This window comes from Vitis vinifera, chromosome 7 (genome assembly GCF_030704535.1).
Source record: "Vitis vinifera cultivar Pinot Noir 40024 chromosome 7, ASM3070453v1".
NCBI classification, from domain to species: domain Eukaryota; kingdom Viridiplantae; phylum Streptophyta; class Magnoliopsida; order Vitales; family Vitaceae; genus Vitis; species Vitis vinifera.
The window spans coordinates 19518441-19533196 of record NC_081811.1 but is presented as its reverse complement, the minus strand read 5'-3'; the positions used below and the strand labels follow the sequence as shown (position 1 = coordinate 19533196).

General features: G+C 34.0%; 1 protein-coding gene across 1 annotated transcript; it reads right to left on the bottom strand.

Moving 5' to 3' along the window:
* Positions 1 to 7860: 7860 nt before the first annotated feature.
* Positions 7861 to 8948, bottom strand: LOC100266094 (cytochrome c-type biogenesis protein CcmE-like). The gene has a single exon (XM_019218590.2). It carries the CDS (start codon positions 8819 to 8821, stop codon positions 8045 to 8047), a length of 777 nt encoding a protein of 258 aa, XP_019074135.1. The 5' UTR covers positions 8822 to 8948; the 3' UTR covers positions 7861 to 8044.
* Between the last annotated feature and the right edge of the window lie 5808 nt (positions 8949 to 14756).

Genomic DNA, 14756 nt, shown 5'->3' with positions numbered 1-14756 from the left:
TTCAAAATTGGATTTTGAGGAAGCTAGTACTCTTATGGGTCTTAGTGGTCTCAGTTCTGAACTTATATACTATGATGACATGAGTTATGAGGGTTGAATTGGTCATAGGTTCACTTTTGTGTATAAGAGTGTTTTGGTAACTATGCAAGGTTGTATAAGGGTAAGTGAACAAAGTTTCTGGATTGAGTTAATTTATTAATTAGTAGACTGTATTTTGTTAATTAATCAATTAATCAAGACTCGTTCTAGGTTGGATTAAGTGACCTAAGCCCTTAGTGGGCTCAAGTCACTTAAGCTCAATGGGGAACTCTATTAATACCCCCTTATGGGTTAAGATTTCTATAACTTTTCAATAGAGTTGTCTTCCACCTCTAGAACGAAAGAAAGTCATAGCCTCCACACACACACACACACTTTCTCTCTTTCTTTTCCTTCCCCCCATTCTTCTCCTCTTAACCATTCTTTCTCCCATCGGAAGTGTGCCAAAGTCGTGGTTCGAGTTATCAAACAAATACTTTAGGTCTACGAGACTTTCTACAATAACAATTTTTATCTTCATCGCGTGGAACAAATTTGGAAACATCTAAATCTCAGGTATTGTTTTCTGTTGCACATTCTAAATCTTGTTTAAGTTTTAAAATGTTATTTTTTCCCCTTGCGCGTTGGATTTAGAAAGCCTTGGGAAGTTTTGCATGTTCCTAACCTAATTTGGGCATGGGAAAAGGAGAGATCTAAGTTTTCCTACACTAATCTAGTTACTCAAGCACTTTTGCAATTTTTTAAAATCTGAGAGCTAGTTTTCTGCATCTTTGACAACCATTTCTCAAAAAGAAAAAAAGAAAAAAAGAAAAAAAAACTCATATTTTCAATTAGGGACTATCCAAGAGCATCTCGTGATCATCTGAATTACTTCTAAGTGTTCCATGGGTTACATTGAACAAAAAAAAAACTTTACATTAAAAAAATAAAATCCTATGCTTCTTTCAAATTGAAACTTACATCCCATTCTATGAACAAAAATTAGGTTTTTACAAACAAGAAAAATCCTATACCTCTTTTAATGAGCTTACAACTTATTTAAAGTAAAAAAAAAAAAAAAAACAATCGGAGCATATAATTTATCAGTCACAAATAACAGTATGTCATACATATAATTTATCCCTTAAGGCATGGGATAAATAAAACATCTTACAAAACGAAGATTAGCACATCCTAGAAATGTTATACTAACCTATGGCTCTGATTCCAATTGTAGGGAAAACTAGATCACTCTATTCCCTATCCTAGGATTAGGTTAGGTGCATGATTTGGATGTTGCTAAATCGAATCCGTGTGATGAAGAATTTGAACTAAGTCGTAAGATGTCTCATAGACCCATGATCTTCCGCCACGATGATTCAACCTTGCACTTGGTACGCAACCGTTGGGAGGTATAGAGAGTGAAGGTTATGACTCTTTTCTCTCTGGATGGTGGAAGATGGTTCTCTTGAAAACCTTAACCCCTAAAGGGGTATTTATAGAATTCCTCAAGTGGACTTAAAGCAACTTGAGCCCACCAAGGGTAAGTCACTTAATCAAGCCCAAATTAGGTCTTAATTGATTAATTAACCTAATAAGGTCATCTAATTAATTAATTAACCCAATCCAAAGACTTTGTTCACTAACTCCTATGTAACTTTACGTAATTACCAAACCACTCTTATGCATAAAAGTGAACCAAGAGCTACTCCAATCCTTATAAGTCATGTCATCAAGGTATATGAGCTTGAGCGAGGACCACTAAGACTCATAGGACAACACTGGCTCCTTCATAATCCAATTATGAAGTTGTTTCAACATGTCACTATAGAGCATTAATTCCACTATAGTACCCTATGTAAATAATGAGATACTAAGTGTTTGAGTTTATGACTTGCTATCCATTGCGTTCAATATCTTTATGAACTAATGTCTAGAATCTAACAAGATGAAAGTTATCAGCCTTTCAAGACTATCCATACTATCCTAGAGTTATAAATCCTCTTATTATGGGATCAATTGACATATCTTAGCTCACAAAGAGCTTATGTTAAGTTCCACTTGAGGAATTACTATGACTATAATTTACTTTAACACACCTCCTTAAGATCACCCAATGGAATACTTTGCTTTAATCTCATTAGCTATCATAGTGCATCTATTGAGAATATTTATTGCTACAAGCTTCCATAAACAATAACCCATGGAATATATGATCAACTTACGATCTCACCCATAGAGTTGAATAGTAAACATAAGTCATAGGTTCTTTACAAGATGATTAATTGTTCACAATTGGTTCATGGATTTGGAAAATCCAATGGGGATTGTACTACACTACCCCTTGACTAGAGGGATGGCTTGTCTTGGTCATCGGGGATGGGTTTCCCATGGTGAGTGAGTTAGTGTGTATGATTACACATTGGACAAGACCTATGGTGAATTATGATGTAAGATAATTAGTTCTTATGATTCACTAAGTTACTTTATTATATGAACTCTTAACTTTGAAAGGATATTGAGTATGTGCCAAAATCGATAAGAGGCTTTGACCTACGATAAGACCCAAATGTGATCATATATCCCTATAGATTGAATCACTATTAATGGAGGTTAATGACAACAAATATTTTAGACAATATGTTCTCTTAGGTGATCTAAAGGATATGTGATCAGGAAGACTAACATTTCACTTAGTGGAATTTGACATATGCTCCTTGGAGCTTGAGTATGTCAATTAATCACATAAAAGGTGGATATGTAACTCAGTGATTGGAAATGTAATCTTAATAGGTGATAACACTATCTTGTTAGATTACAGATACCCGTTTATGGGGGGTTTGTATGTAGTGGATAGTAAGACACGAACCTAATCTTCGCCTCGTTGTAATTAACTTCATAATTGGATTCTAAAGGAGTCAATATTTTCCTATGGGTTCTAATGGTCCCTACTTAAACTCCTAGTTCATGGTGACACATTTATTTTGAGGGATTTAGGTTTCAAGTTCATAAATGTGCATAAGAGCATTTTGGTAAGAGTGTAAGATTGCACTAGATCATATGAATTGTCTTTCTAGACTAAGCTAATTAATTACTTAGAGCCTAATAAGGCTAATTAATTAATTAGGTCTCAAGTGGGTTGAATTAAGTGACCTAAGCCCAATTTAGGCTCAAGTCATTTAAACCCATAGAGAACCCTATAAATATCCCCTTAGGGATTAGGGTTTTAAACCGTTTTCTATCTTCTTCCAAAAAGAGTCTCTAGAGATACACCCTAGCCACCTTCTAGAGAGAAAAACCCACATTTTTCTCATACTTTGTATGGAAAAACATCGGATAGACAAACTTCTCAAAGTTTTCTATGGTTTCGAATTCTTTATTAACATCTTCTACAATTTGGAATTAATCTAGGAACATCCTGATCTAGGTAAGGTTTTAATTCTCTCAAGATCAAATATATAATTGGTTTTTAAATGCCATGTTTTTGTTTTGATTAGGATCTAGGGAGCCCTAGGTCAGATGCATGCACCTTACTATATCCAAGGCTAGGGAATGGAGCAATCTGAGATTTCTAGCAATTTCAAGTGTTGATTGAGAGGAGTACCACAGAAGGAAAGACGAGGACGTCTATAGCATTGGTGGGGGAGAATGACATAACCTACTTAAATGATCCCTCACTTAAGCTTTTATAAGAAATGGGAAGCTTCTAGAATTATCTGGAGACATCTACACACCTCTATAATGGAGAAGTGTATAGAATTCTAGAGAAGTTTAGAGGCATCCATACATCTCCACACATGGATAAGAAAAAGTGGAGTATTGTTGAATTTTCTAGAGAGTTCATGGGAACTCTTATACATACCTTATATGTACATAGCATTTGTTTAGGGATTTCTTGAGAAGTCTAGAGATTTAACGAATCTTTGTGGGTTCCAGAGAGTTCTCTTGATGCATATAAATAGGTGGCATTCTCACTTGACCAAGGTACCAAGCACTTAAGCTTACAAAAGTCTTGTAAAGTATTTTAATGTCATATAAGTTTCATCTTCTAAGTGTTGCTTTCTTTTTGCATTCTAGCTTCCAAGTCAAGTAGCTTAGCTTAGTAGTGTGAGTAAAAAGCTCATGTAGTACGTGAGTTTAAGAAACACTTGAGTGTGTGACCAAAGATGTAGAGCAATGCATTAGAAAAATGGTTAGCAAAATCAGCCTCTCTGTTACGCCTCTTGCACATGTTACACCAATTCACAAAAGTTGATTACCTCCTAATCGCATAGTAATCACTTAGTTGTTTACATAAAGAGATGCAAATACTAAATAGTTATCATGATGCCATATGGCATAAGACCCAATCTTACAATATCAACTCATAAATAGAGAAAAAAATTAGAAATGAAAAAGAAAAAAAAAAGAAGAGAAAATAGAGAAATCTAGGCTCAGTTTTGTAAAGTATTTAATTTATGGTGTTTTAAAAAATAAAATAGTGTTTAGAAATTGAATTTTAAAAAATATTTTTTTATTCTCAACAAAAAAAAAAACATGTTTATTTGAATTAATAAAAATAGTAAAAGAAAAAAATTGGATGTTTTTTTTTTTTAAATATAGTGTTTTTCAAGTAAATTAATGTTATAAATATAAATAATTTTTAAATTTACACTTCATTAATTTTTTTTAAAAAAATATATTCATTTTAAAAATGACTTGTATACTTTTTAAATTTATTAAACAAATCTCTAACTTGTAACATCTTAATCATTCACTTTTTTAATTTGGGTTTTCATTATTCTTACTCATAGTAAGGTAAGCTCTTTAATATTTTTGAAATCCTTTTATACATCATAAACGCAACCTGCTAAAATATGTTTTCACTAAAAAAAAAAAAAACATTATTTAAATAATACACATTTACTAATGCAATCAACACAAATTTACAAATTCACTAACACAATTAAAAAAAAACACCCCTCAAAAGTTACTCTTATCAGAACTTCACAATCGCTCCCATTCTCTCTCTAAATTCATTACTATGAAGAAACAAGTCTTTCTCCCTCTTTAACATTTAACATAAGCAAGAGAACAACTTTCTCTTACTAAAACTTCTCAACTTTCTCGAAAAACAAAAAAACCTCTCTTCGTGACGACCAACTTTGAGAAACATGCTTATTTGCTGGCGCACCATACACGGCAATTAAGCATCCAGAAGCTCATTCCTCAATCATTTCAAGATCTCCAGATTCTACATCTTGAATTAATCTCGATCTCACGACTCCACTCTCCCAATTCCCAAATATAACGAAAACATAAACCTACTCATAAAGAATACAGAATAATGCCCAAAATAAACCACAACAAAAAAAAGTAGAATTCATCCCTTGTATAAACCTGAATTAAGATTGCTCAAGACTACTGTAAACCTGTTTTCATCCCTTGTGTTCTTTAGTAGTCAATTAAGATTGCTCAAGCATGGTAAGGAGTAAAAAAGTAATTGAAGCAAGCTGTACAATGGAATCAATTCCACAAACAAATGTGACTGAATTTTCTTTTGTAACTGTAACAAATAAAAAGAACAGAGAAACAGGGAAAAAAAATCTTCACCTAAAAATGAACCAAATTTATGAGAAACAAAATTAAATGAATGTTACATGAAGATTCACCTTTGCCCATCAGTCCATCACCAGCATTGATGCACAAGAGCTCTACTTTTTCTAATTAAGAGAAGAAAATAGGTCAAGCATTGGCCATAAGTCTTTTGAAACTTGGAACTCCTCTGAACAGGGTACCATCTTTGCCATCTTTGTACTGACATTCACGGAAAATCTCATCAATTAAAACAAATTGCTCCTGTCAGTATCAACCTTGGAATCAAATAGAGAATTCAGTGCCTTCCACATCCATCTTCATCACAACAAAATCTCTTTCTGAAACTGTGGTTTTCAACCAATTAGTAAAATCAATTCCTTGAATCTCATCTGCAACAGCAATGTTCTTCATGTTGTTCTTCAATGTTCTTCAATGCAATGCAAGGCTTCTATGGCTCTTCTTCAATCAATGGCTCTGAATTCCTGATTATTTCCTGTTTATGCTCAGGAACAGAGCATTTTCTAAAGTAAATCCCTCACACCAAGAACAAAAATTTGGAATCTCTCTCTCTCTCTCTCTCTCTCTCTCTCTCTATCTATCTATCTATCTATCTATCTATCTATCTATATATATATATATATAAGATAAAAAAATTTAAAAACAAATCATGCTTAAGAGCCAAAACCTATCTCAAGACCAGACAAACAAGGATTATCTTACAATAGTCAATCATTATAAGAAATTGAAGTCAAACAATCAAATCAAACCATATCTCAAGAGGCAAAACAACAAGAAGTTAGGGCAAGAATCATTTTAATGAAGAAAGGGCGAATGGGAGAGGTTAGATGCACATCACAGTGGCACCAAAGACACAGCAGCAACAATTCAGAGGCTTTGGAAGGCGGTCAGACCGATGGTGGTGGCCATTGAAAGGGTCGACAGCGGTGGGAAGCCATAGATGGAAGTGAGTGCCGGTAAACAAGAATCTCAGTGAAGAAAAGGGTTGAGCCCAATAAATTTTCCCTCAAGCTTTTCCCCTTTTCTTTCATATTTTCCTCTCTAATTTTTAAGAAAATTGGTATGGAAAATATTTTAATATTTTCTTTAGCATTTTTCTTCCCAGTTTTTTCCCATCATATTTTCCATATCACCCAAACTAAAGAAACCGATTTTCCTCAGCAACTTTTTTCCTTTCCCTAGCATTTTCCAGGAACCAAACATAGCCTAAAGATTCTTCCTCTCACATCTTTCTCCCACTAGGACTCTTCACAAACCAACAAAGCCTCTCTCCAAAAACATTAAAAATAAAAATAAAACTTTCCCTCTCAAAATCTTCATAGGCCCAAGAAATCTCTCTAAAAATAACAAAAAGGTTAGAAAAATTCACCCTCCAAAACAACCCAAAACTCGACTGTCTCCGACTAAAACTTCGAAGACACTCAAGAAAGTTCTCTCTCTCTCAAACTTCATAAAAATACTCATGCAGTGGCAACTTTTTGAGTTGGGAAGCCATGAAGTTTAATTAGAAAAAAAAAATTCTCCTTTCCAGATTGTCCATCATATGTAAAACAGTGAGAAATTTCATGGAAAATATTGCTCTTTCTCTCTAATCAGTTGTACGGAGCTCCCAATATTAGAAAGGGAGGTATGAACAAAGAACACTCTTTTTAAAACACAGAGAACAAACTTTTTTTCCGTCCAAATAGTGCGAAAAACAGGTGAAAACACTTCTAAAATGTTCTCACACAGAGGTTCTGGGAATAAGAAAAACACGGGGAGAACAGGAACAACACTCCTTGCCACACATGTTTTTTGTGTTTCCTGTTCTAAAGAACAAAAAACAGTTCTAAGAAACACTTCCCAAACAGGTAGTATCTACATGCAAAATAGTCCTCCAAAATAGGAAAGGATGCCTAATCTAGGTTAGTTAAGTTGATTGACGTTAAGGAGTTTATTTTCAGAAATACCATTCTAGCTAATCCTCAATGCTTCAATCCAAAATCATTAAAACCAACGTATCCATGTTCCCAATGGTTACCACAAGCACCGTGTTTGGTTGCTAAGAAAAGCAAAGAAAAGAAAGAAGATGAAAATTTTAAAAAACTTATGCTTGAATGCGGAATTGGGCTAAGCCAGAGAGGTTCCTGTTCATCTTAACAAAGAAGATGAACAGACACAGAAAATGCCTCTCATCTAAAACCATCACAGAATCTGAAGAAGGAAAAAAATAGTACTTTTCCCTGAACATTCAAGCATAGAACGACATCATCAATATCTGATCATTGATCAGATTTATTCATTATCCATACCACAGAATTCACCAATAAAGAATTATTAATGTTGCATTACAACAACAAAATCTTTACTTGAAACCTCAAGTAAAGTATGTATTCGAGTATCAGAATTGGGTACGGCTCAGAAACAAGAAAATCAAATCATACCCATTAATCTATGAGCTTGTAGCTGTCTCCCCCTCTTCAGCCATCTCCGCAAGTTTCTTTTTATTCCTCTCTATAGCCGCTGCCACTTCTTGAGGCATATACTTCTCATCATGCTTTGCAAGCACCTCAATCGCTGAAAAATAACAATCTATGCTTCTCGCCTTCCCGGCGACACTCCTTGCTGACTCGTCCTTCCGGATTTCATCCGTGAATGGCTTCACAAACCCTTCCACCACCACCGAATGTCCCTCACGGAACAAGTCCGGCAAGGCCCCATCGTACCGTACCAAAATGTCAGTGATCAGATCTGTGACCACGAACTCCATATCCGGCGACGACACCAGCTGCTTCACGCTGCCTTCGAGCACCAAACCGCCCAATCTGAACTTGTTTTTGGAAGGATTCTTAGCGTATTCCTCCAGAGCATCAGTAGGAGTCACGTAGAACACCATTTGATCTTGAAATTGATACAAGACTAGGACAATGAGCGCCGAGGCGCTGCCGATGGATAGGGAATAGGTCCAGAGCCGCCGGTTCTGGATCTGCCGAGCTCGCGCTCCGATGTCAATATTTTTAGACCGGACCGGTCGGCGCCGACCGCCAGTAGAGAAGAACCGGAGGCCAGAGGCGGTGAACGGATAGTCAATGACACGAGCATGGGACAAAGTCGACGCCGGGGATTCGATCACGGCGAGGACCGGAGGTTGGCGGCGAAGGGAGGACTGGAATAATACGGCGCTGCGCAAAAGATGAGATCTGAGACGGAGGCCGAGCCGAGCCGCCATGTAAGGAGATTTCTCTGGAAATTTTGCAAGGAACCCAGAAAAATCTGCACTCCTGAAAGTCAGGGTTTTTATAAGGGTTTAGTGGGTTTAAGCGAATAGATACTAAATATATATTTTCTACCAGGGGCGGAGCCTCCATAGGCGGGGGCGGCACACGCCCCACTCAATTTTTATTTTTATTAAAAGTAAAAAATACGAGCTTGCCCCTCTAACAAACTGCTAAAATTGACTACCAAAATTTTAATAATGATATTATATTTCTACCATAGACAACTTTTAAATAAAAATTTTATCACTATTAAGTAATTTATATTTAATTATTTTTATAAAAAAAGTCCAAAAAAAGAATTATTAATGAGATTATTAAATTTTTCTAAAAATTCCCTAGTAAAATATTTCTTAAAAATATTTTAGTAAATTTTTTTACTATCTTTTAATTTTTTTTTAGAAATATTATTTGAATATTTTTTATAAACTTTTAATAAAATCTAAAACTCTCTTATCAATATTTTAAATATTTTTGTTATTTAATTTATCATATTATAATTGCTCTTTTTTCTATAATTAATATAAATAATTACTTATTTTATTAAATCATACCAATGCTATCACTTCTAAAATATGAAAATTTATCTATATTTATTACAATACACTTTTTTTTTTGCCCCCTACCAAAATTTATGGCTTTGCCATTGTTTTCGATAAAATAATTCCCTATTTTGAAAGAAAAAATGTCTCTTAATTTTATTCTTTTTTAAGAAGTATTTTTTTATTTATGCTAGGGACTTGTTAAATAAATGGTAAATAATATAAATACTCAAAATCCTACATAAAATGAATTAACCAAAGGATTTATATAATATATTAAATAATCAATTATTTGGATAATCAATAAATAATGTTTATCAAAATTTCAAATTAAAATTATGACAATGATTTGGAGCAAGATAATTTGATAACTATGAAATTTTGTTGAATATGAAAGGACGATCATATAAATTAAGAGCGGGAATTTCACTTACTTTTATTAGGGATAACAATGAGACAAGTTATTTTCGAGTATCTCCACCCCACCCCTAAGGAGACGGATTTGAAATTTAAATAAACATGTTTGAGATGTTTTTTTAAAATCCGGGATGTTCTTGTCCCACTCCAATTAGATATAAAATTAATTTAATTTAATTTTTATTTTTCTATTTTTAATACATAGATAATAATAATAATAATAATAATAATAATAATAATAATAATAATAAATACTTTTCAACAAAATAAGTTATAAAAAATATAATAATTTAATTATTTATAAAATGTATTTATTTTCAATGTAATTTGAAAAATTTAAAATAATTTGAAAAAAATAAAAAATAAATAAAAAAAAACGTTAAATGGGATGAGGTGAGGGGGGACAAATATGAGAATTTCTCATACTTGTCCCGCTCCGCACCGTTTAATTTTTTTATAGAACAGAGGATAAAAATTATTTTGAATAACGAGACGGGGTTGGAACGGGGCTACCGGTCCCCAACCCGCATATTGTCATTCCTAACTTTTATATTCCTATTTTCATATATGTAAAGGATGTAATTTAAAAGCCTCATAAAAAAAAATGTTCAATTGTATTTTTCTATTGTTAATCTATATAATTGGTGCAAAAGATGGCAACGACCCAAATCTATGTAGTTATCTTGTTTTATGATTTTTAGTGAACGTGGAGAATTGTTGAAATTAAGACCCTAAAAGAATAATTTATGTGGAATTTTTTTTTTTTTGAATTTTTGTGACATTTTTAGCTATTATGAAAATGGGTATTTTATCATGCTTGGATTGTTAATTTAAAATTTAAGGGAAAAGTATGTTTTCATACACTCATATGAAAAAATAAAATCATAAAATAAGAACATAAGTTTATAAAATACAAATTTTAAGAAGTTATCTAAAAATAATTAACATTTCATACATTTTTTAATAAAAGATACTGCATTTTAATAATATAGGTATTACATTTGAATCTAGTTCCAATTTGATCAGTATACTAAATTAATAACCTTGCTAAATATATAAAATAATAATATTTTTAGAAATCCTTAAAGGTCAAAGGAAAATTAAATAAATAATTGATGAAGTGCATATTAAGTAACTTCATAATCTAGTATTAAATAATTTTTTTTATAACTTTTATTTTCATAATTCACTCATTCTTGTAATTAACAAATACTTGAAACCTTTGTTATCTTTTAGGGTGTTAAATTTTAACACCCCATCTCCTTATTATCTTTTATCATTAATAACCATCTCTTATTTTTATAATCTTTTAGGCTTCTATGTATTAACTTTTTACCATATCAATTGTTTTTAAATTTATAACTCATGCTTGTATTTCTTTATAAACTAATAAAATATTCATTTATTGATAAATTAATAAATTATTTATTAATTAATTAATAAATAAATCATTATTTATAAATCAATAACCCCACTAAGATAATAATATCCCCTTATTATTTTATATGAGTTTTACTATAATTAGAAAGTTTCATCTTCTTCTCCATACCCTCAACCGGATGCCCAAACAGCCCTTACGTCAAGTGACTGATTTGTCTCAAAATAGGTCAGATGGATAAATCTTACATGGATACAACATGACTAAGGCTTGATCGTCCATCTTGCATTTACACACCTATTAATGCGCAGATTATGCGCCTGACATGCTCCATATTAACTACGGTCGTTATAGAAAACATTCTATTCTCAGTAGCTCATTCACGACAACTGTTATGCATCGATAATCAATGCCATAAGATCACACAATCAAACGCAATTAAGGTGTTATTAAGACACCTGAAAAGATGTTACACTACAAAATGTATAAATAACCATGCAGACTCTATAAATTATAGGACCCTCTATGCAAGGTTGTTCTAAAGTCCACCATTCTTTCATGGTCGTTTGGCTAAAGGAGTCGTCTGGGAAACCGCCCTTTGTCGGATGGCCTAACGACCCTTAGGTTGAGTGATTAATCCGTCTCAAAGTAGGTCAGATGGATAAATTTTACATAGATGTAGCGTGACTAAGGCTTGACCATCCATCATGCATTTACACATCCATTAATGCGTAGATTGTGCGTCTGACATGTTCCATATTAACTATGGTTGTTATGGAAAACATTTCAGTCTCAGTGGCTCATCAAGATAAGACAACCATTATGCATCGGCAATCAATGCCATAAGATTGCACAATCAAGCATAATTAAGGTGTTATTAAGACATTTGGAAAGACGTTACATCGCAAAATGTATAAATAACCATACAGATTCTAAAAATTGTGGGACCCTCTGTTCAAAGTTACCCTAAAGTCCACCACTTTTTCATGGTCGTTTGGCTAGAGGAGTCATCTGGGAAACCACCCTCAACAAGATGACCTAACGACCCTTAGGCCGAGTGACTAATCCATCTCAAAGTAGGTTAGATGGATAAATCTTACATGGATACAACATGACTAAGGCTTGATCGTCCATCATGCATTTACACACCCATTACTGCGCAGATTGTGCGCCGGACACGTTTCATATTAACTACAACTGTTATGGAAAACATTCAATTTTCAGCGGCTCATCATGGTGAGACAATCGTTATGCATCGACAATCAATGACATAAGATCGCACAATCTAACACAATTAAGGTGTTATTAAAACACCTGGAAAAACTTTCCACCGCAAAATGTATAAATAACCATGCAAACTCTACAAATTGTAGGATCCTCTATGCAAGATTGTCTTAAAGTCCACTACTCTTTCATGGTCGTTTGGCTAGAGGAGTTGTTTGGGAAATCGCCCTCAACCGGATGGCCTAATGACCCTTAGGCTAAGTAGCTGATCCATTTCAAAGTAGGTTAGATGGATAAATCTTACATGGATACAACATATGACTAAGGCTTGACTTTCTATTATGCATTTATACACCCATTAATGCGTAGATTGTGTGCCAAACATGCTCTATATTACCTACGGCCGTTATGGAAAATATTTCATTCTCAGCGGCTCATCATGGCGAGACAATTGTTATGCATCGACAATCAATGCCATAAGATGACACAATCAATCGCAATTAAGGTGTTATTAAGACACCTGGAAAGACGTTACACCACAAAATGTATAAATAATCATGCGGACTCTACAAAATTATGGGACCCTCTATGCAAGGTTGTTCTAAAGTCCACCACTCTTTCATGGTCGTTGGGCTAGAGGAGCCGTCTAGGAAATTACCCTCAGCCGGATGGCCCAACGACCCTTAAGCTAAGTGACTGATCCGTCTCAAATCAAGTCAGATGGATTAAATCTTACATAGATACAATATGGCTAAGGCTTGACCATCCATCATGCATTTATACACCCATTAATGCTCAGATTGTGTGCCTAACACACTCCATATTAACTACGACCGTTATGGAAAACATTCCATTCTCAACGGCTCATCATGACAAAACAACCATTATGCATCGACAATCAATGTCGTAAGATCGGCCAATCAAGTGCAATTAAGGTGTTATAAAGACACCTGAAAAGACGTTACACAACAAAATGTATAAATAACCATGCAGACTCTACAAATGGTAAGATAACTTTCTTTCTACAAATTCTCATTACTTGCTTAAGCCACTTATTGACTTTAGCATCAGAGGGGCATGCTCAAACAAACCATTCAGACAACCTTTAGTCTGGGGGTTATAGTCGTCTACATTTTAAGAGACTTAAATGGAATTATTGACCGTCTTCTTCATCCAGCTCGTGGCAGCTATGCAAGACTATCCGCTCGGATTGTGTAACAAAAAGTTGCTCACAACACATATGCATACACAAACACTATCACTGAAATATGATTACTTTATTGATAACTACACATTTGACATTATCATCCCTCATACAACTGGATGGTATAACAAAGCAACTTTTACCAGTAGGTATGTCATATGTAATATACATTTCCATCAATGACATTAAATTAGTGGTGACTTAAATTGTCATGCATATACATCAAGGTGAAATACTCAACGCAAGCTAAACACCTACTTAAGGCCAAAGTGCCCACATAAGGCTAAAGTACCCTCTTAACGCCACATTGCCTACACAAGGCCATAGAGCCCATTGAAGATCATAGAGCCCATTGAAGGCCATAAAGCCCACTCAAAGCCATGGAGCCACTCAAAGGTAAAAAATTGCTAGTCTAGATAGACATACTTCACTTGAATAGAGAAAACATCAAAACAAAAGGCCATAAAGCCCATTTAAGGCCATTGAACTTGCCTAAAGCCATAGACCTCACTCAAATTAATGACACAAAATATTTCTTCTCTTACCTGACTCTCTTAGCTTTATCAAGCTCGACCAGGAAAAATGTGTCAATTGTGGAGAAACAGAGCATTTTCAGGCATGGGTACAATGAAACCACACAAAATATTCTTTTCTTGCCTAACTTTCTTCGTTCCATCAAGCTCGACTAGGAAAAGGGATTGTGGAGGAACAGAGCATTTCCGAGCATGGATACAATGAAACCACAGAAAATATTTCTTTTCTTGCCCGACTCTCTTTGTTCCATCAAGCTCGACTACAAAAATAGGGGCAATTATGGGACCAAAGCATTTTCAGGCACGAATTGTTTAGTCAGATCATGTTCAGCCAAGAAAATATATAAAACTATCCAAGATCGGTCTATACAAACAATGGTTGAACAAATTGTGTCTGAAAAGACTATGTTTGAATAGACAATAGACTGTGTTCGGATATAATGTGTTCGAATTCAAGATAAAATATGTCCAGACAAATTATGTTTGAATAGACTATGTTCAGACAAACTATGTCCGAGCAAACTGCGAACTGATCAACATAAAACATTCATTTAAGTAAAGTGTGCATTAACATCACGTAACACTTAACCG

What these genes read in the sequence shown, in the direction of transcription:
- LOC100266094 (XM_019218590.2), bottom strand. Translation starts at nt 8,821, where the DNA reads ATGGCGGCTCGGCTCGGCCTCCGTCTCAGATCTCATCTTTTGCGCAGC.